A 24,097-nucleotide genomic window follows, 5' to 3' on the forward strand; every position below is an offset into this window, starting at 1 on the left:
TAGTATAACACCAATATAATCTATTGCAAATTACGCATATAAACAGCAGCTTTATTCTGCTGATGTGTTCACCAGGGAGCAATGTGGAAATATAATCTCCTCTCTGCTATACTAGACCGATCCCAGTCATAAAAGAAGTTACTCCATAAATACATCCTGATTAGGGAATTGGTGGGTATAAAATTCTGATGTACGTTATACCATATCTTAATACAGATTAATTAGGCAATGCATTTTATTATCAAAACCAAAAAGATACATACCGGTAGCTGGAACACAGCTCATTTCTTTTTAATAAATATTTGCTTAAATGGAAGACATCTATAATTCTCTATATAATATATAAACACAGTAGAATTAAACTAGTCCTTCTCTTACCAAACTGTCTAATACCTATTTCAAACCACCAAAGTTCTTTATGCAAAAGAGCTAGCCAAAATGACCTGATGATGCTTTAAAATAACTATGGGCAGTCTATCTGTTAGTAACATAGTACATAAGGCCGAAAAAAGACATTTGTCCATCCAGTTCGGCCTGTCATCCTGCAAGTTGATCCAGAGGAAGGCAAAAAAAAACTGTGAGGTAGAAGCCAATTTTCCTCACTTTAGGGGAATAAAAAATTCCTTCCCGACTCCAATCAGGCAATCAGAATATCTCCCTGGATCAACGACCCCTTTCTAGTAGCTATATCCTGTAATATTATTACACTCCAGAAATACATCCAGGCCCCTCTTGAATTCCTTTATTGTACTCACCATCACCACCTCCTCAGGCAGAGAGTTCCATAGTCTCACTGCTCTTACCGTAAAGAATCCTCTTCTATGTTTGTGTACAAACCTTCTTTCCTCCAGACGCAGAGGATGTCCCCTCGTCACAGTCACAGTCCTGGGGATAAATAGATGATGGGATAGATCTCTATACTGACCCCTGATATATTTATACATAGTAATTAGATCTCCACTCAGTCGTCTTTTTTCTAACGTGAATAACCCTAATTTTAATAATCTTTCAGGGTACTGTAGTTGCCCCATTCCAGTTATTACTTTAGTTGCCCTCCTCTGGACCCTCTCCAGCTCTGCTATGTCTGCCTTGTTCACTGGAGCCCAGAACTGTACACAGTACTCCATGTGTGGTCTGACTAATGATTTGTAAAGTAGTAGGAATATGTTCTCATCACGGGCATCTATGCCCCCTTTGATACAAACCATTATCTTATTGGCCTTGGCAGCAGCTGCCTGACACTGGTTTTTACAGCTTAGTTTGCTGTTTATTAAAATTCCTAGATCCTTTTCCATGTCAGTGTTACCGAGTGTTTTACCATTTAGGATGTACGGGTGACTTGCATTATTCCTTCCCATGTGCATAACTTTACATTTGTCAGTGTTAAACCTCATCTGCCACTTATCTGCCCAAGCCTGCAATCTATCCAGATCCCTCTGTAGTAGTATACTGTCCTCTTCAGTGTTGTGCTTCAGAGGTCTGCCTTTAGATTCTAACACTAGAAGAAGCTAATTATTTTTAGCATAGTGGTATTACATCTCATCAAACAGTCAATCTCATACCATGTGGCATTTGTCAAGCAGTATCAACAAAGTACAGAGATTTTTAGTAGTATACAACCATAGAAACACATAGGTTTGCAAAAGAGCTGTAGACACAAATGGTTAGGATACTTCTACTGAAGACTGTTTGCAGTCATTATTTTTACAGTGCATCCAGACCCTTTCACTGTTTTCACATTTTATGTTGTGGCCTTGTGCACTCAATGCCCAATAAATAGAAAGTGAAAACAGAATTTTAGAAATGTTTGCACATTTATTAAAAAGGAAAAACTAAATTTTGCATGGACATAAGTATTCAGACCCTTTGCTATGACACTTGAAATGTAACTCTGGAGGCCTCCCATTTCTCTTGATCATCTTTGAGATGTTTTTACACCTTGATTGGAGTCCACCAGTGGTAAATTCAGTTGATTGGACATGATTTGGAAAGACATAGGCCTGTCTATATAAAGTATTATAGATGATAATGCATATCAGAGGAAAAACCAATCATGAAAAAACTGTAGAGCTCATGGACAGGATTGTGTGGGAGCACAGATCTAGAGAAGGGTACAAAAATTTTTACTCCACTGAAAGTTCCCAAAAGCATCTTAAATGGAAGAAGTTTGGAACAACCAGGACTCTTCCTTGAGCTGGTCACCCTACCAAACTACTTAATCAGGGGACAAGGGACTCGGTAAGACAGGTAAACAAGAATCCAATGGTCAATCAGGTTGAGCTGCAAACATCTTATGTGCAAATGTGAGAAATTTTCAGAAGTTCCACCATCACTGCAGTATTCCACCAATCTGGATTTTATAGCAGAGTGTCCACAAAGAAGCCTCTCCTCAGTAAAAGACACATGAACGTTTGTAAAAAATAAATAAATAAAAAAGCACCCCCAGGACTCCCAGACTGAGAAACAAGATTCTCTGTTCTGATGAAACCAAGATTGAACTTTTTGGCCTAAATTCTAAGCTTCATGTATGGAGAAAACTGCAGTGCCCAAACCATCCCTACAGTAAAGCATGGTAGTGGCAGCATCATGCTGTGGATTTTTTTCAGCAGCTGAGATAGGGTGACTGGTCAGAGTTGAGGGAAATCTATGTGGAGCAAAGTACACAGATATTTTTAATGAAAACCTGACTCAGTGTGCTCTGGGCTCCAGACTTGGTTGGAGGTTTACCTTCTGACAAGACAATGATCCTAAGCACACAGCCAAGACAATACAGGAGTGGCTTATGGACAACTCTGAATGTCCTTGAGTGGCCCAGCCAGAGCTCCGACTTGAACCCCATCAAACATTTCTGTCTGATCCAACCTGTGCCTTATTACCATATTCACCCTCTGCCATCTGCCTTGACCCCCGACTAGTTTCATGGATTCACATGTACTCTGCATGCACTGATCTCTACCAGTTACTGACTACGAGTATTGCTTGACTTCTTGGTGCTTTGCACCCGTGTCTCTGACCCCCCTGGGTCAGGGCCGGATTAACGTAGGGGCTGATGGAGCTGCAGCTCCAGGCCCCTACCATAAAATAGGCCCATCCGCCAGCCAAAAGGCCGTCGGGAGCAGCCAGCGCTAAAAGTCCTCTGTTGTCAGCTGTCACACAGCACACAGACAATGCAGAGACGCTCACCTCACGCTGGCAGCAGGGAGCCTGAGGGAGGGACTCGGGAGGAGCGTAATATGATCCTAGAGTGGAAGCTGCTTCTGCCAGCCCCTCCCTCCCCGCCCACCAACCAATCAGAGCTGAGGCAAGGCAAGCACTAGCAGCTCTGAGCTGTCTGAGTAGTGCAGGGAGTCTAAGAATAGAAATGAATCGAATGAGTCTCAGGTTAAAAGAATCTAAAGATCCGATTAGTTAGTGACTCATTCGATTCTTTGAGTTAAAAGAGCCGTGAGTCAGACTCTAGAACAGTTTACACTGAGGCTGTTGGCTGATGCTTTTGTTGCAGCAGTGATAAGATTAAGGCCTCTTTCACACTTGCGTTGTCCGGATCCGGCATGTACTCCACTTGCCGGAATTACACTCCGGATCCGGAAAAACACAAGTGTACTGAAAGCATTTGAAGACGGAACCTGAATGCTTTCAGTGTTACTATGGCACCCAGGACGCTATTAAAGTCCTGGTTGCCATAGTAGGAGCGGGGAGCGGGGGAGCGGTATACTTACAGTCCGTGCGGCTCCCGGGGCGCTCCAGAATGACGTCAGAGCGCCCCATGCGCATGGATGACGTGTCCAATGCGATCACGTGATCCATGCGCTTGGGGCGCCCTGACGTCACTCTGGAGCGCCCCGGGAGCCGCACGGACGGTAAGTATGCTGCTCCCCGCTACACTTTACCATGGCTGCCAGGACTTTAGCGTCCCGGCAGCCATGGTAACCATTCAGAAAAAGCTAAATGTCGGCTCCGGTAATGCGCCGAAACGACGTTTAGCTTATGTCCGGATCCGGATCAATGCCTTTCAATGGGCATTAATTCCGGATCCGGCCTTGCGGCAAGTCTTCAGGATTTTTGGCCGGAGCAAAAAGCGCAGCATGCTGCAGTATTTTCTCCGGCCAAAAAACGTTCCGTTCCGGAACTGAAGACATCCTGATGCATCCTGAACGGATTTCACTCCATTCAGAATGCATGGGGATAATCCTGATCAGGATTCTTCCGGCATAGGGCCCCGACGACGGAACTCTATGCCGGAAGAAAAGAACGCAGGTGTGAAAGAGCCCTAAGGGACAGGTGCAGAGAGATAAGAGAAGTGACAGATGACACAGAGTTTAGATTACAGGTTGAATTAACCCTTTAGGATCAAATTGGCTTCTCAGGAGATATATATGTTAAAGGCATCTCATTCAGTAGCTATATTATATAACTAAGGGTGGGTTCACATCTCATTTATGGATTCCGTTAAGTGGGGACTGTGGGGACTATTTTATTATTATCCAGTGACTGTGTTACTGTAATACTGTTATCAATTCAGCACATAGTTTTCCCTGTGCGTGCATTCACATTTCACTTCACTTGGTTCGTTGTACTACTGTCAGTGTCAGACTGTTGTCACTGTGGGTAACAATGCACAACAGACAACAATGCACACCACAGTGACAGCTCCTGAGTCCTCCTGTCCGGCGTCAGCCTCAGCTTCCCTTCACTATCACTATAATCAATCACTCTTCCTGATCCTGACTCACTCATAGAGAGCTGAAGAGCCGACTGAGTCAGCAGCAGCAAGTGAATCGAATGGATAGCATCTGCGCATGCGCACCGGCACCTAGAGTCTTCGGTTCACTTGCGAGTCAGCTCAGCAGTCAGTGACTCAGCAAGTGAACCGAAGATCCGATTCATGAATCGGTTCATTTGAATGAGCTGATTCAAATGAACCGATTCATCTGAAAGATCCGAACTTCCCATCACTATTGTACACAGCGCAGCGTGCAGGAGGGATAACCGCGGGCGCACTGAGGTCATATCCGGCAGGCCGCGGCATTACAGGAACAGCACCAGCTGCTCTGATGTCCTGCCGCCGGATATACGTCACAGGATATCCGGCGGCAGGACGTCAGAGCAGCTGGTGCGGTTCCTGTAATGCCGGCCCGCCGGATATGACCTCAGTGCGCCCGCGGTTATCCCTCCTGCACGCTGCGCTGTGTACAACCTGCTCAGCAGTTTCGACCAGCACACGGCCCACAGCGCTCAGCCACACCAGTTCGCGAGACAGCAGGAGCTTCTGCAGCAGGGCAGGTATCAGATAAACTCATCCAGTTGGAAGGGAGGGCAATCATAGTGCTGTTATGATTTATGAACACAGCTCTCAGCATGCTTAGCCAGCCTTCTATCTGGCTTTGCATCTTGAGAGTCACAGTCCACAGGCTGTTTCTGAGCCTGTGGACTGTGACTCTCAAGAAGCACAGCCAGATAGAAGGCTGGCTAAGCATGCTGAGAGCTGTGTCCATAAATCATAACAGCACTATGAAAATTACTGACTGGCTAAGCATGCTGAGAGCTCAGTCTAAATAACATAACACATTAAAGAAATTACTGTTTCTAGCTGCTAGTCCACAGCAGCTAGAAACAGTAATTTCTTTAAAGGGATTCTGTCACCAGGTTTCACCCCTGTCAGCCAAACATATGCTGATGTTCAGGGCGTCTTCACGATTCCTAATGTGGGCTTATAAATGTCATCTGTGGGCTTATTTAGCTAAAAAGCAGCTTTTACTAACCTGTCAGTCAAACAAATATGGTGCCCAAGTGGATGTTAATGGATGCAAGGTGCCGGCCGCACCCGCCGCCGTTTGTGCCCAGCGCTGCCTTTCCGGACTTCTGCACCGCCTCCTAATCCTCTGTGCCGCCTCTCGCTCTCCCTCCCTACCCCCTCCTTCTGCTGTAAGATCTCGCGCTTGCGCACAGGGCTCTGCCTGATGCGCCCGTGCGGACTTCTCCATTTGGCTTCTTACAGCGAAGTGCGCATGCGCCGGCACTTCGCTCAACCCCTGTATGCGCGAGATCTTACAGCAGGAGGAGGGGGGAGGGAGGGAGAGCGAGAGGCGGCACAGAGGATTAGGAGGCGGCACAGAAGTCTGGAAAGGCGGCCCTGGGCACGAACGGCGGCGGGTGCGGCCGGCACCTTGCATCCATTAACATCCCCTTGGGCTATTTGTTTGACTGACAGGTTAGTAAAAGCTGTTTTTTAGCTAAATAAGCCCACAGATGACATTTATAAGCCCACATTAGGAATCGTGAATACGCCCTGAACATCAGCATATTTTTAGCTGACAGGGGTGAAACCTGGTGACAGAATCCCTTTAATGTGTTATGTTATTTAGACACAGCTCTCAGCATGCTTAGCCAGCCTTCTATCTGACTGGCTAAGCATGCTGAGTGCTGTGTCCATAAATCATAACACAGCTCTATGAAAATTACTGTTTCTAGCTGCTGTTGTCCACAGTCCACAGCAGCTAGAAAACAGTAATCTTCATAGTCATGTTAAATGATCACTATAGTGTCAGGAAAACAAAGAGGTTTTCCTGACAATATAGTGCCCTGAGGGTGCCCCCACCCTCAGTGTCCCCCTCCCGTGGTCCCCCTCCCTGTTGCCAAGATAGACGCCAAATGAAGGGGTAGTTGCAGGAACAAAATACTTTAATGGTATCGATAAAATATATATGTAATTAAGACACTGAGTGCAGTTCCATAAAAAGGCCCAGAAAAATCCTCAGCACCAGGCCCATGATGCTCTTAATCCGGCCCTTCCCTGGGTCAACAGCCAACCACACCTTAACTATTCCAAAAGGAACCTGGTGGCTCCCCTGCAGCAAAATCCCGACCTCTGTATAGGGGTTAACGGGTGAAAACCAGGGGACTGCTAGAATAACACCCTTAGGACTGACCCTAAGTCAAACTGGTTGGCGGGCGTATGGGTTCTACACCCACTGCTCATGACAATAGCTTTTGCTAATGGTCTAAGAGCTAGTATAGATCTAAAAGAATATGTACTCTGTTCATCTGGTCCATTTGCGAGGCCAGTGTCCCACTCTTGCCTGCAGGTGCTTTCCACGGCTTTCCCATAGCTCTTCCTGGCTTCCTCTTGGGTCTCTCAGCATCCCAACTCCTCTCTGCTCTCCTGGCTAATGTGGATCATGCCTCCATGGGATATCTAGTATAACTTCTAGCATGTGTCCACTGCACCGCCTCCTAATCCTCTGTGCCGCCTCTCGCTCTCCCTCCCTACCCCCTCCTTCTGCTGTAAGATCTCGCGCTTGCGCACAGGGCTCTGCCTGATGCGCCCGTGCGGACTTCTCCATTTGGCTTCTTACAGCGAAGTGCGCATGCGCCGGCACTTCGCTCAACCCCTGTATGCGCGAGATCTTACAGCAGGAGGAGGGGGGAGGGAGGGAGAGCAAGAGGCGGCACAGAGGATTAGGAGGCGGTGCAGAAGTCCGGAAAGGCGGCGCTGGGCACAAACGGCGGCGGGTGCGGCCGGCACCTTGCATGCATTAACATCCCCTTGGGCTATTTGTTTGACTGACAGGTTAGTAAAAGCTGTTTTTTAGCTAAATAAGCCCACAGATGACATTTATAAGCCCACATTAGGAATCGTGAATACGCCCTGAACATCAGCATATTTTTAGCTGACAGGGGTGAAACCTGGTGACAGAATCCCTTTAATGTGTTATGTTATTTAGACACAGCTCTCAGCATGCTTAGCCAGCCTTCTATCTGACTGGCTAAGCATGCTGAGTGCTGTGTCCATAAATCATAACACAGCTCTATGAAAATTACTGTTTCTAGCTGCTGTTGTCCACAGTCCACAGCAGCTAGAAAACAGTAATCTTCATAGTCATGTTAAATGATCACTATAGTGTCAGGAAAACAAAGAGGTTTTCCTGACAATATAGTGCCCTGAGGGTGCCCCCACCCTCAGTGTCCCCCTCCCGTGGTCCCCCTCCCTGTTGCCAAGATAGACGCCAAATGAAGGGGTAGTTGCAGGAACAAAATACTTTAATGGTATCGATAAAATATATATGTAATTAAGACACTGAGTGCAGTTCCATAAAAAGGCCCAGAAAAATCCTCAGCACCAGGCCCATGATGCTCTTAATCCGGCCCTGCCCTGGGTCAACAGCCAACCGCACCTTAACTATTCCAAAACGAACCTGGTGGCTCCCCTGCAGCAAAATCCCGACCTCTGTATAGGGGTTAATGGGTGAAAACCAGGGGACTGCTAGAATAACACCCTTAGGACTGACCCTAAGTCAAACTGGTTGGCTGGCGTATGGGTTCTACACCCACTGCTCATGACAATAGCTTTTGCTAATGGTCTAAGAGCTAGTATAGATCTAAAAGAATATGTACTCTGTTCATCTGGTCCATTTGCGAGGCCAGTGTCCCACTCTTGCCTGCAGGTGCTTTCCATGGCTTTCCCATAGCTCTTCCTGGCTTCCTCTTGGGTCTCTCAGCATCCCAACTCCTCTCTGCTCTCCTGGCTAATGTGGATCATGCCTCCATGGGATATCTAGTATAACTTCTAGCATGTGTCCACTGACCCAAGCATTGTAAAAGGCCAGTACAATGCTTACCTGCTCCAGTCTATGCTCTGTAAACCCTGGTTATTTAAAGCATCCTCCCTATTCACTGTGGGCCTGAGCAGTCAGTTCCAATGTGTCTAGTTTTGTGCTAGGGTAATGTTTAATTTCGATACTTCTGTTTCTGACCCAGGTTGTCCTGACTATGTTTTGGATCTCCACTGCCTGCCCTGACCTTCAACCTGTCTATCGTACTGCCTAAACTTCACAAGCCCTAACCTCTGCCTATATAACTACGACTTCTTATGATCAATTTTGTACCGTGTCCAGGGGTCACAGGCTAGTGTCATGTCAGCTGTTGCTAACAGAGAACATTCTGCTGGTTATATGACCTAGGGAATCCCTGAAGCGAAGACCAGACCCATGTATAGGGGTTTCTTAGGCTCTACTCCCAGGTTAGCCCTAAGTCATATCTGTTGCAACACAGTGGCTCTACACCAGCTCATGCAACCCTCTTTAGTCTATAATCACGTATGTATCTGTCAAGTGTGTGTTTTTTTTTTTTTTTATTACTGTAGTCATAGTTAAGCTTTTTTATCACTTTAAAGTACACATTTAAGTGATTTCGACCAGCTGCAAATCTGTCGTTTTGGAAAATGATGTATTATTTACACTATATTTTTTATTGTAAACTTGTTTTATTTTTGTGTTTTTTTAATCCATCCAAAATTCTTGAAATATCCCAGTTTTTATACCACCCACTAGCAGAGATACAAAAGGCTGTCATTTCCTGTTTTCTGTAGCTCACTTTAGCTTGGGACAGGGTCAGCAGAATATAGGGAATTTAAAGGGATTGTACAGGATTAGAAAAAGATGACTGCTTTCTTAAACAACCAGCATCACAAATGTTCATTGGTTGTGTCTGGTACTGCAGCTATAAGCCCTACTTATGTTGATGGGGATGAGCTGCAATACCATACATATCCCATGGACACATATGGTGATATTTCTCTAAGAAAATTTTACAGCTTATATAAAGGACATACATGGATATCATAGGGACTGACAGCAAAGTGAAATTTCTGATGAATTTACAATGTATTTTACTCAAGAAATAATCTTTTAATAAAAAGAAATCACACTTTTGCCCACTTTACTTGACTTCTGTGTTGGAAAAAGTGGAACACATGCTTTAAAATTATGTTTCCTAAATACTGTATTTATCAAAGTATTAAACAAAATAGCTTGTATTAATATATTGATAAATCTCCCTCATACAATATACAGTGAATTTGGAAATTCTTTTGTGATTAGGTAACAAAAAGTTCACATTTTTCTCTGTTATACTCCATAATGACAAAGTGAAAAAAGAATGTTAGAAATCTTTGCTAATTTATTGAAAAGGAAAAACTAAAATGTTGCACTGATATAAGTGTACAGACCTTTCAGACTCAGTACAGTACTTAGTTGAAGCATCTTTAGCAGCGAATACAGCCTCCAGTCTTCTTGGGTATTATGCAACAAGGTTTGCACACCTGGATTTGGGGATTTTCTGCCATTCTTCTCTGCAGATCCTCTTAAAGGGAACCTGTCACCAGTTTTATGGTGTCCTAACTAAGGGCAACATAAATAAGTGACTGATTCTCTTAGCAAAATGCTGGGTCACTTTCTTTAATTGACCCAGTCAATCTGCCAACATATTGTATTGAAAAGCTCCAGCTCAAAATGATGAGTCCTGAATATTCATGAGCTCCTGACTCTCCCCACCAACTTGCTGCTGATTGACAGTTTTTTTCCATATGAATCAGCAGCAGGTGGGCAGGGGAGTGGCTATAGCTCTGAATTAAAAAAAACGCTGGACTCACTGATATTACGCTGGACTTAAATCAGCTCATTAGCATGCGGCATGTGGCATCTTTGTGTGTATATTATGAGGTAACCATCTGTCACACCAGTAAGTGAATACATCTAAGGCACTTTTTAGTAGTTAATGAATGTATATAATTAGTTAGATTATAATCAAATATCCACATGACAGGTTCCCTTTAAGCTCTGTCAGGTTGGATGGGAACCATCAGTGGACATTCATTTTCAGGTCTCTCCAGAGAGGTTTAATTGGGTTCAAGTCAGGGCTCTGGTTGGGCCACTCAAGGACATTCACAGAGTTATCCCTAAGCCACTCCTCTGTTGTCTTGACTGTGTGTTTAGAGTCATTGTTTTGTTGAAGGGTACACCTTCTGCACAGTCTGGGGCCCAGAGCACACTGAATCAGGTTTTCATTAAGAAGATCTCTGTACTTTTCTCCATTCAATTGTCCCTCATTTCTGACTATTCTCCCTGTCCCAGCCGGTGAAAAACAACACCACATCATGATGCTGCCCCCACCATGCTTCACTGTAGGGATAGTATGGGGAAGTGCCTAGTTTCCTCCTAACATGATGTTTAGAATTAAGGCCAGAAAATGGAATCTTAGTTTCATCAGACCAAAGAATCAAAGAATCTCACAGTCTGAGAGTCTTTTAGGTGCTTTAAAAACAAAAAAGTTTCATGTGTCTTTTAGTTAGGAGCGGCATCTTTCTGGCTACTCTGCCATAAAGCCCAGATTGGTGAAATTCTGCAGTGACTGTTGACCTTTTGGAAGTTTCTCCCATCTGCACACAGAATTTCTGGAGCTCAGCCAGAATGACCATTGACTTCTTGGCCTCCTCTCATACCAAGGCCCATTTAGTTTGCATTAAAAGAGCATTAAGGATTGATTATGGAGGTCATTGTGCTTTTGAGAACTTTCAGTGCAGCAGAAATGTTTTGTACTCTGCTCCAGATCTGCGCCTCCAGACAATCCTGACTCTGAGCTCTACAGGCAGTTCTTTTCTCCTCATGGCTTGGTTTTTGCTTTCATATGCATTGTCAGATGTGAGACGTCATATAGATAGCGGTATGTCTTTCGAAATCATGTCCAATCAATGAAATTACTACAGGTGGACTCAAACCAAGATATAGAAACATTTCAAAGATTATCAAGAGAAATAGGAGGCCTCCAGAGCTAAATTTCAATAGTCATATCAAAGGGTTTGAATACTTATGTCCATGCAAAATTCTACCTTTTCCTTTTGAATAAATTTGTAAAGATTTACAAATGCACTGTTCTATAAAACTGGCTGCTGGCAGCCACCACTAAAGGAAGCTAAGTGCAGAGGAATGTATACATGTAATGGCATACAAGGGAATGCTCCAAACTCCCGAACGGAACCTCACGAATAGCTGCTAGCAGACGAATAGGAAACGCACCCAAGCGGCTTACACTCCTAGCAATCAGTCTCTAACAGCGTACAGTGAATCCCCCCAAGAACGAGATGAGGCTCCGTGTTGAGGGTCAAGCAGTGGTCACCCAGAGCTGTGTGTTTTATTGATCTTATATAACATTGTTACACACTAGTACCACCCCCAAGGTTTTGTAAAAACAACCAATAACCACGTACAATACAGTAAAACACTCCCACACAAAATCCTCCCCTCTGCCTGTGATATAATTATGGTACAATGGGTTGATGTAATTATCACAGGCAGGAGAATACATAATGTCCTCTGTCCTGGAGACAACCGAGGAGTAAGTCAAATATCTCTCAGGACAAAAGGAAATCGCCAATACACATATGGAGACAATAGGACAGACATCACCACTCAAACATACAATGTCCTACCCTTTACAGTACACATAGACATTTAACATATCCCAAAATGGCACGAATTAGACCAGGGGTTCAAAAGTTAGTAAAAGTCCTTTGTGAACAAAGGAAGCATGGCTGATGAGAGGAACCAGGCCCCTCCAAAACCCAGTGGCGAGGTTAGTTTCGCCACACATCTCCCCTTTTCCAAACAGACTAACAGGGTATCTGACATTCTGCCGGTCAGTGCCCTTGTTAGTCCAGCAGCCCACCCACAAAATAGAAACAGCAGTACAGCCCACCCACAATAAATGGTTATTACACTTGAGCAAGGGATAAACTTGTCCGTGTGCCTCTCCACGGCTGTGTGGGGGATTGGTAGACTGCCTTGGTGGGTTGCTGAGTGGGCAGAGACCAGCGGTACTCTGCCCTGGTGCCAGCGCTACCACGGAAGTAGCCTGGTTGGAGCCTGGTTGTTGGAGGGGGAGACCGACTGTCTCCGCTTTAGATACACCGCTCTGCTGTTGTAGGGAGAGACCGACTGTCTCCCCTTTAGATAGACCCCCATGCTGCTGTGGGGGGAGACCGACTGTCTCCCCTTTGGCTAAATAGCCCTGTTGCTGGGGGACAGGACTGACTGTCCCTACCCCCTGTGCTGTGAGTGCAGAGACCACGGTCCCATCTGCACGGTTGTGGGGATTACTGTCTCCCCCTGGTGCGTTAAACTGCCGCTGGGGGATGGAGACTGTGCTCCCAATTCCTTGCAGATCACACAGACGCTGGGGAATGGAGACTGGGCTCCCAATTCCCTGTACATCACATGGCCGCTGGGGAATGGAGACTGGCTCCCAATTCCCTGTACATCACACGGCCGCTGGGGAATGGAGACTGGGCTCCCAATTCCCTGTACATCACACGGCCGCTGGGGAATGGAGACTGGGCTCCCAATTCCCTGTACATCACACGGCCGCTGGGGAATGGAGACTGGGCTCCCAATTCTCTGCAGGACTTGTGGAGAGACCTCGGTCCCATCTCCACCGGCCACCTGGGGTTCTTCCCAGTAAACCTCCACAATATCCTCCCAGCTGAAGGGCTCTGGACCTGGGTCTGTCATCTTGCTGTCCGGCTGAGCCTTCCCAATGGAGTGGAAGAGATCTCGGTAGTCCTGCTCCAGTTTCCACTCCAGGGTTGCTAGGTGAGCCAGGTCTTTCTCTACCTCATGGGGGTCATCCCAATCCTGCCTAGCCTCCCTCTCATAGAAAATGTCCTGAAGTCTGGACTGTGCAGGGCTCCCAAAGTCAGGCTCTGCAAAGGACTCCCATAACAAGCCAGGACCATCAAACTCCTCTCCCTCTGGCTTGTCATGCTCAGCTGTCCAGGGTATATACTGTGCCATATACCACCAGAGCGCCCGGTAGGCATCCTCCAGCCATAGCTCCTGCCATACCCGGTGCTCTAGTTCCTTCACCCATTTCTCCAGGGGCTGCTCTCCCAGGAAGGGCATCCGCAGGGCCACTTGCTTCTGCAATCGCTGCTCTTCACTGGGGAGACTCTCGCCTCGCTGGTATTGTACATTATCCAGGGCCTGGTACCAGATGCCTTTCCTTAATGCATCTCGGCCATCCAGGTCTTCCTCATCGTATGCCACTGCTGGTTCCATCCTGCTGCTGTCAGGGACGCTGTACTGGGACATGCGTTGCCCTCAAATTGTAATTCCAGGGAATGATGTTTCTTTGTAGCTGTCCTTCTGGGCTGTGAGAACAATCCTGCTGCTTGCCACCAATTGTAACGGCATACAAGGGAATGCTCCAAACTCCCGAACGGAACCTCACGAATAGCTGCTAGCAGACGAATAGGAAACGCACCGGAAACGCACCCAAGTGGCTTACACTCCTAGCAATCCGTCTCTAACAGCGTACAGTGAATCCCCCCAAGAACGAGACGAGGCTCTGTGTTGAGGGTCAAGCAGTGGTCACCCAGAGCTGTGTGTTTTATTGATCTTATATAACATTGTTACACACTAGTACCACCCACAGGGCTTTGTAAAAACAACCAATAACCACGTACAATACAGTAAAACACTCCCACACAAAATCCTCCCCTCTGCCTGTGATATAATTATGGTACAATGGGTTGATGTAATTATCACAGGCAGGAGAATACACAATGTCCTCTGTCCTAGAGACAACCGAGGAGTAAGTCAATTATCTCTCAGGACAAAAGGAAATCGCCAATACACATGTGGAGACAATAGGACAGACATCACCACTCAAACATACAATGTCCCACCCTTTATAGTACACATAGACATTTAACATATCCCAAAATGGCACGAATTAGACCAGGGGTTCAAAAGTTAGTAAAAGTCCTTTGTGAACAAAGGAAGCATGGCTGATGAGAGGGCCCATAATCCTGGGGCAAGAGGCTGGCAACCAGGCCCCTCCAAAACCCAGTGGCGAGGTTAGTTTCGCCACAATACAGTTACCATTGAACTCAATGTAACTTGTACATTTTCTGTGCACTGAACTTCTCCTAGTGGTGGTTGCAGGAAAATGCAATTGTTTTGTGTTGGGAAGCATAAAAAGAAGTTCATTGCCAGGCTTGTCCTCACCACAGGCTCCACAGCAGTGGAATGGTCTGCTTCCACGGTAAGTATTCCACAGATGTGCACAACCCGTTTACTGACAACTCTATTATAAAATGTGAGGTCTATCTAAGACAGTAAATCACTATACACACTAAAAAGCTCTATTTGGATCTCCCTTTTCACTCCCTGGTCTCTATGAGAGAGATCTGTACTTCATCACTTTCTGGAAAGTCAGTTAACGACCATTATTTCCGCTGTCATAAAACACATAAACCCTTCAGTATATTTTGTAAAGAAAATACTTGAAGTGGTTATCTCCAGTGTGGCAAAAAGTTATACAAATCCTAGGCTTTGTGCAAACGGTTTGGACATGTACATGAGCCCCTATAGAGCATAGTGTGTGGGGTGATATGTTTTTTATGGTGCTTAGACAACTAAAACTGATTCCCTTTAAAACACATGACTCACAAGGAGATTTCTCTGTTTTATTGAAGCCAGACTGTTCAGCAAGGAGTTATATCATTAAATGAAGGGACACAGACATGCAAAAAATGGTGTGCCTAGTAATTGAAGGAGCCTTTCTCAGCAAATACATATTATAACATTTGAAACTCGGTGGGGACAACGTTGTCTTTCCTGTTAAGTCACTAAAGTCTTAATTTTCTTCTTAGTATAGCTATTTTTCCTTACCTTGCTTAGTTTAATATAATTCAAAATAGTCTGTAACTATACAGACACCCGTGTGTGCTATTACAAAGTATGAAAATTATTCCTTTGGGTGAGTCAATAACATCAAATGTGACTTAGACAGAGCCTTCTCTGATGCTCTTATTTAAGTCAATATATAAGTACCGTGTATTGAACCCCAAAAAATACTCTTATACCTATAGAGAATATTTAGAGGTGTCTTTAGACATTCACTGCTAATGAAGACAACTCCTGTCCATATGCCCTAATAGGGTATATGGAAGTCATAGAGGGGTGGCCCCATACTCTGGACCTCCTTTTATGAGCCATGAAATAATTATAAAACCCTATGTGCTACGTAAAAATAGTTGCAAAAATAATTTCGGTAGTCCAACAAAAAAGTTACAACTGTTTGAACCACTACATGTGCTGAATCACAAAAAAGTGCCTGGTCATTAAGGCCTTTTCAGGCCTGGTCATTAAAGTAGACAATATAAAATAATGTGACGCACAGGATGAGCCTGAGATCAAGAAAGGTGCTCTCAGTAGAGTAGATTTACCCAATCTATTCAATGGAGTAACAGTATGAACAAAAAGTACACTGGGCACTCTCGGATATCGCGACCAATATTGAATTTATTATATACAGGGAGTGCAGAATTATTAGGTAAGTTGTATTTTTGAGGATTAATTTTATTATTGAACAACAACCATGTTCTCAATGAACCCAAAAAACTCATTAATATCAAAGCTGAATATTTTTGGAAGTAGTTTTTAGTTTGTTTTTAGTTTTAGCTATTTTAGGGGGATATCTGTGTGTGCAGGTGACTATTACTGTGCATAATTATTAGGCAACTTAACAAAAAACAAATATATACCCATTTCAATTATTTATTTTTACCAGTGAAACCAACATCTCAACATTCACAAATATACATTTCTGACATTCAAAAACAAAACAAAAACAAATCAGTGACCAATATAGCCACCTTTCTTTGCAAGGACACTCAAAAGCCTGCCATCCATGGATTCTGTCAGTGTTTTGATCTGTTCACCATCAACATTGCGTGCAGCAGCAACCACAGCCTCCCAGACACTGTTCAGAGAGGTGTACTGTTTTCCCTCCTTGTAAATCTCACATTTGATGATGGACCACAGGTTCTCAATGGGGTTCAGATCAGGTGAACAAGGAGGCCATGTCATTAGATTTTCTTCTTTTATACCATTTCTTGCCAGCCACGCTGTGGAGTACTTGGACGCGTGTGATGGAGCATTGTCCTGCATGAAAATCATGTTTTTCTTGAAGGATGCAGACTTCTTCCTGTACCACTGCTTGAAGAAGGTGTCTTCCAGAAACTGGCAGTAGGACTGGGAGTTGAGCTTGACTCCATCCTCAACCCGAAAAGGCCCCACAAGCTCATCTTTGATGATACCAGCCCAAACCAGTACTCCACCTCCACCTTGCTGGCGTCTGAGTCGGACTGGAGCTCTCTGCCCTTTACCAATCCAGCCACGGGCCCATCCATCTGGCCCATCAAGACTCACTCTCATTTCATCAGTCCATAAAACCTTAGAAAAATCAGTCTTGAGATATTTCTTGGCCCAGTCTTGACGTTTCAGCTTGTGTGTCTTGTTCAGTGGTGGTCGTCTTTCAGCCTTTCTTACCTTGGCCATGTCTCTGAGTATTGCACACCTTGTGCTTTTGGGCACTCCAGTGATGTTGCAGCTCTGAAATATGGCCAAACTGGTGGCAAGTGGCATCTTGGCAGCTGCACGCTTGACTTTTCTCAGTTCATGGGCAGTTATTTTGCGCCTTGGTTTTTCCACACGCTTCTTGCGACCCTGTTGACTATTTTGAATGAAACGCTTGATTGTTCGATGATCACGCTTCAGAAGCTTTGCAATTTTAAGAGTGCTGCATCCCTCTGCAAGATATCTCACTATTTTTGACTTTTCTGAGCCTGTCAAGTCCTTCTTTTGACCCATTTTGCCAAAGGAAAGGAAGTTGCCTAATAATTATGCACACCTAATATAGGGTGTTGATGTCATTAGACCACACCCCTTCTCATTACAGAGATGCACATCACCTAATATGCCTAATTGGTAGTAGGCTTTCGAGCCTATACAGCTTGGAGTAAGACAACATGCATAAAGAGGATGATGTGGTCAAAATACTCATTTGCCTAATAATTCTGCACGCAGTGTATAATAATGTGTGCTACCCTATAGTGAAGGGTACTAGGCACAATTAAAAATCACTAGAAAAGTCGAGGACATAAACAATCAACACAATAAAATCGCTAAATATTCGATAAAAAATCATTAAATAAAATCGCTAAATATAATGCCTATATAAATTTTCGAACTGTATCTGCATTCAATAACAACATTCATAGGTGTAAAATATGTGACATTCAAATAAAAAAAGATCGATAGTGTTCGATCCGAACTTGGAATAGGAAGATAAAAGTCTAAATCCTATATGAATCACTTCGAATGAACAAGGTTAATCACTTAGAACTCCAATGCAGCTTATGATAAGCTATTCGCCCAAAGATTGTCCTAGCGGCGTCCCGCTATATTGGATTCTCAGTGGCGTCCCACTGAAACACTTAGCTGTGTGTTCTCAACACACATAAGCCGGTATACAAAAATAGAACAGTCTTACCATTCGATGAAACAAATGCCCATACGTTGCTCTAGACGTTGGTCTTTCAATGTAGTCGACCGTAGTCTTACGAGTTGTACGAATTTCTTCCATCTGAATCCCCACGCCGGCGGCTTGTTTGCACGTGGACTTCGATAGTTGTGCACGATCTTTACTTCGACAAGCTTTAAATCACCTACTGCGCGGCAGACGGTATTGGACGGGCCAACTGACTACATCGGATGTATCTATAATAGTTACGTTTGTTCTCCCTCTCAGCGGATGTAAAAAGGCCCCCATTTTGTACCGGTTGCGAGGTTCTAACATGATGGAGAGCTAGTAGTCATCCCTCTGGCGAATGGTGACAATTCTGCTGTCACTACACAAGCAAGTGAGCATGCATTTGCGCAAGTGACTTGGAGGGACTCCCTGCCTTCATCTCCACTGCATACTTCCACGGTGTGCCTGGGTCATCTGCCTCGTCTTCCTCATCTCCCTCTTGCTCCTCCGGCTGCTCCTGCTCCTCCTCTCTTGTCACCTGTGTAGAAAAACCACCCATTTCACTACACATTGCTTGTGCTCCAATGTCCTCCTCCTCCTCCAGTTCAGCCCCCACAGGGCTCATGTGGCTGTGAGATATAGGCACCACATCTCCAGTCCCCTGACCAGCCAGATTTACCAGCATCTTTTCCAGGATATGAAACAGTGGAATGACGTTGTTCATCCCGTAGTCCTGGCGACTGACAAATAAAGTGGCCTCCTCAAAGGGCACGAGCAAACGGCAGGTGTCACGCATGAGCTGCCACTGGCTAACATCGAAGTTACACAGGGAATTACCTCTTTCCGCTTGGATTATCAAGAAATCGTTTATGGCCTTTCTCTGTTTGTATAGTCGCTCCAACATTTGGAGGGTGGAGTTTCAACGGGTGGAAACATCGTATATCAGCCTATGTTGGGGGACGCCATTCTGCCACTGCACGCTTAAGGAGGGTGTGTGTCACAGACATTCCCGCGACAGGTGGCAGGAGATCGGCGAGACTGGCAACACGTGGTATGATCTGACATGTTTTCCGTTTGGATCAAATGACGTCTGTATTGTTTATTGTGCTTGCCACACCTTCTTTAGCCAGGTGTGGCAATTAGGGTCATTTAACCTTCTCTATTTATAGTTTCTTCTCCCACAATGCTATGCGGTTTATAGCTTCTGTTTGGACTTTTGGATAGATTGTGGTTGGAGCGTCCATTGCTTTGAAGTTAAGTCTTTCCCTTTTGTATTTTGTTTGGGTTCTGTGTGTTGCATTTCCCTATTGTTTGTATTAGGCCTGAAGGAGACTCCTGTTCGTCCTCCCTTTTGAAGGAACAGGTCGTCTCGTCCCTGCCATTAGTTCCAGGGTCCTATAGGGCTAGATAGGACTCTAGGTATTCCTGCGTATGAACTCACCTACCTTTGGGGTCTGTTCATACTGGTAGTCAGTCCGGATTTTGGTTCGGGTTTTCACTAGGAGGTGTCCATCTTCTTTCCCTATTTCTCAGGCCTGATTTCCTGTCCCCCCCTTCCCTCCTATGCTCAGTGTGGTGTTTTCCTCAGAACACCAAAGCATGACAGTGTGCTTGGCGGTGTACGAGTGGCTGAAGTGCATGCAAAGTTTCCTGGCCATTTTTAGGATGTCTTGCAGATGTGTGGAAGACTTCAGGAACCGTTTTACAACCAGATTGAACACGTGTGCTATGCAGGGCGCATGGCTCAGCCCTCCATGACACAGCACCGACACGATGTTCTTCCCGCCGTGGAGGCAGAATCGGCGTCACCTGGCCAAGTTGCTGGTGTGGCTGGGCAGGAACCACATTTACCCAGTGGGCCGTAAAGGACATATATTGTCCTTGACCGTAGTTACAGCTACCGACCAATTTTGCAAAAAAAGGCTGTATCACCAACAAATTTCACCACTGAATGGCTAATCGACAAATTGTTAGTCCCTACGGAAGATACTCTACAATCACCCATCAATTTTCCCCAAAAAGGCTGTATCACAAAAAAAATGACTGAGTAACAATGCAAATTCATCGCAGAACAACTAAAAAGAAGTACTTATTTTTTCTATTAATAAACAACAACAATGGCTGTATGACAATGTAATTTCACCGCAGAATGGCTAATAACAAGTACTTATTCTTCCCATTAATAAACCCCAACAATGGCTGTATGACAATGTCGGCTCACTGCAGACCGGCTAATAAGACGTCTTCTTTTTCCTATTAATACACCCCAAAAAAATTCATATAACAATCACAATTCACCGCAGAACGGCTAATAGGACATACCTATCTATCCTATTAATACACCCCGTAAATGGCTGTAGTACAATGGAACTTCACCGCTGAACGGCAAATAATATTTTTTTTTGCCACTAATAAACGCCAAAAAAGGCTTTGATTTTCTCACTTCACCACACAACGTCTAATAAGCCCTTTTTCTTTTTCCCCACTAATACATGCCAAAAAAAGGCTTTAGAACATATAACTGCGGCCGTGAACAACAAATAATATATAGTGGGGTAAAAAAGTATTTAGTCAGCCACCAATTGTGCAAGTTCTCCCACTTAAAAAGATGAGAGAGGACTGTAATTTTCATCATAGGCACTCTTCAACTATGAGAGACAGGATGGGGGGAAACAATACAGGAAATCACATTGTAGGATTTCTAATGAATTAATTGGTAAATTCCTCGGTAAAATAAGTATTTGGTCACCTACAAACAAGCAAGATTTCTGGCTCTCACAGACCTGTAACTTCTTCTTTAAGAGGCTCCTCTGTCCTCCACTCATTACCTGTATTGATGACACCTGTTTGAACTTGTTATCAGTATAAAAGGCACCTGTCCACAACCTCAAACAGTCACACTTCAAACTCCACTATGGCCAAGACCAAAGAGCTGTCGAAGGACACTAGAAACAAAATTGTAGACCTGCACCAGGCTGGGAAGACTGAATCTGCAATAGGCAAGCAGTTTGGTGTGAATAAATCAACTGTGGGAGCAATTATTAGAAAATGGAAGACATACAAGACCACTAATAATCTCCCTCGATCTGGGGCTCCACGCAAAATCTCACCCCGTGGGGTCAAAATAATCAAAAGAACTGTGAGCAAAAATCCCAGAACCACATGGGGGGACCTAGTGAATGACCTGCAAAGAGCTGGGACCAAAGTAACAAACGCTACCATCAGTAACACACTACGCCGCCAGGGACTCAAATCCGGCAGTGCCAGACGTGTCCCCCTGCTTAAGTCAGTACATGTCCGGGCCCGTCTGAAGTTTGCTAGAGAGCATTTGGATGACCCAGAAGAGGATTGGGATAATGTCATATGGTCAGATGAAACCAACTTTTTGGTCAAAACTCAACTCGTCGTGTTTGGAGTAGAAATAATGCTAAGTTGCATCCAAAGAACACCATACCTACTGTGAAGCATGGGGGTGGAAACATCATGGTTTGGGGCTGTTTTTCTGCAAAGGGACCAGGACGACTGATCCGTGTAAAGGAAAGAATGAATGGCGCCATGTATTGTGAGATTTTGAGTGAAAACCTCCTTCCATCAGCAAGGTCATTGAAGATGAAACGTGGCTGGGTCTTTCAGCATGACAATGATCCCAAACACACCTCCTGGGCAATGAAGGAGTGGCTTCGTAAGAAGCATTTCAAGGTCCTGGAGTGGCCTAGCCAGTCTCCAGATCTCAACCCCATAGAAAACCTTTGGAGAGAGTTAAAAGTCTGTGTTGCCCAGCGACATCCCCAAAACATCACTATTCTAGAGGAGATCTGCATGGAGGGATGGGCAAAAAATACCAGCAACAGTGTGTAAAAACCTTGTTTAGACTTACAGAAAACGTTTGATCTCTGTCATTGCCAACAAAGGGTATATAACAAAGTATTGAGATGAACTTTTGTTATTGACCAAATACTTATTTTCCACCATAATTTGCTAATAAATTCTTTAGAAATCAGACAATGTGATTTTCTGGATTTTTTTCCCCCTCATTATGTCTCTCATAGTTGAGGTATACCTATGATGAAAATTACAGGCCTCTCTCAACTTTTTAAGTGGGAGAACTTGCACAATTAGTGGCTGACTAAATACTTTTTTGCCCCACTGTATTTTTTTTGCCACTAATACACGCCAAAAAAGGGCTGTAATTTTCTCACTTCAACACACAACGGTTAATAAGCCCACTTTTTTCTCCCCACTAATACACGACAAAAAAGAGCTTTAGAACATAAATATAACTGCACCACACAAGGGCTAATAAGACCCCAATAACAAGAATAGTTTGCTGGAATTACAGAGGTATTGCAAATCTGAAATGAGCAGCAGTATAATGGCAATTTGGATCCGCAGTCAGTGCAGCAAGGTGTAATAAGATTGCTCCTATTTCCCAGGCTGTAAACACCCCTATTGAACCCTGTTCTGCTTCAATACTGTGGAATAATTCCTGCCTATCCTTTCCCTACACTTCTAATGCTCTTTCCCTGAACTTCTATTGAGCAAAACACATGTTTTCAATTCTTTCCTAGCACTGTCCCTAGCGCCTGCTAACGTCTCTCCCTGCACTAAGTACACTGGAAAATGGCTGAATCCAAGATGACTGAGGCTCTTTATAGGGCTGTAACATCACAGGGCTGGCTGCTGATTGCCTGCATGCATGGCATTGTGGGTGATTCCTCGTTCCCAGAGTTCCTTGCTCCATGTCCTAACATGTGCAGCAGCCATTTTAGGAAAAAATGCGATTCATTTCCACGAAGCGTGAGGAAATTCGGATTCGGTGCGAATCGAATAATTCCTGAAATTCGGATAGAATTCCACTTCATCAGCTTTGATTCGCTCATCTCTAGCAATATTACATAAAATCAAGGTGGTTTGCGTTATTACGGTACTTGTGTTAATGTGTAAAAAGAAAAAAAATGGTTGCAGTAACACTTATGGGAACTTTTTCTATTAGAAGAATACACCTGCATTTTCTTGGTTATAAGCTGAGGAACATGGATTAATTAGAGCTACAGTAGGGTTCACAAAAGTAAAGAGTGGAGAAACTAAATCATGTTATGTTTGATGTTATATTTAACATTGGAGGCTTCTGGCAAAGTTTCTAATATTAAAGTTTCTCTTTTCTGATACTGAGTTATTGTTAACTTGAAAAGAATTATAAAAGATTTTGTACAGAACTGTATATGCTCTTAATTTCAGAATGTTTAAAAGTCAAATTAATTATAAGAACACACAAAATGTGATCATAATTGCATACCAATAGAGTACAAGGTATACAGGAACATTTTGTTTTCTTTATTACATATGTTTTGTTAACTTCAGGTCTCCTTACTGGAAATTGCATACCTATCAACAATGAAAGTTCTGAACAGTCTTGTGAAGTCTATGCTTGGTGTCCTGTGGAAAATGACCATGTTATTCCTAAGTATGTTCTTCTCAATCAGAGCAATTTCCTAATATTTTTGCTAATTCCTTTTGGTGTTTTAATTTCATGTTTTAAATTAGAAGTTACATTTTGAGGTGCCTATGCATATTCATTTTAGGTTCGCTGCATTATTATTGCTTTTATTGACAGCTGTCAAAATGTCACACTGATGCATTCTACTAAAAAATAGTTAATGTATGAAATACACTGATGTTTTTGCCAATGGGTGTTTGTCCTTGTTAGTAATGTCAATATAATGTAATATGCGGCTGCTGATCTAATGCAACTGCATTTATGGCCTTATAGGCTTGATAGAGCTCACAGTCTAATTACTATGTTCTTTTTTATTTTACAGCCCTCCATTATTGTTGCAGGCAGAAAACTTCACTTTGTTTATAAAAAACAGTATTAGCTTTCCTAGACATAAAATTAATAGGTATGTATAACATACATACTAACATTTTCACTATGGATTTATTTTTG

General features: G+C 44.0%; 1 protein-coding gene across 1 annotated transcript in view; it reads left to right on the forward strand.

Annotated features, from left to right (window-relative positions):
- P2RX1 (purinergic receptor P2X 1) overlaps nucleotides 1–24,097 on the forward strand; it is a 128,124-nt gene that overhangs the window by 79,220 nt on the left and 24,807 nt on the right. The window contains exons 5-6 of the mRNA XM_040424853.1: nucleotides 23,512–23,614; nucleotides 23,970–24,050. Of these exons, the coding sequence (XP_040280787.1) occupies nucleotides 23,512–23,614; nucleotides 23,970–24,050 (184 nt within the window). The remainder of the gene's footprint in view (nucleotides 1–23,511; nucleotides 23,615–23,969; nucleotides 24,051–24,097) is intronic.

This window comes from Bufo bufo, chromosome 3 (assembly GCF_905171765.1).
Source record: "Bufo bufo chromosome 3, aBufBuf1.1, whole genome shotgun sequence".
In the NCBI taxonomy this organism is placed as follows: domain Eukaryota; kingdom Metazoa; phylum Chordata; class Amphibia; order Anura; family Bufonidae; genus Bufo; species Bufo bufo.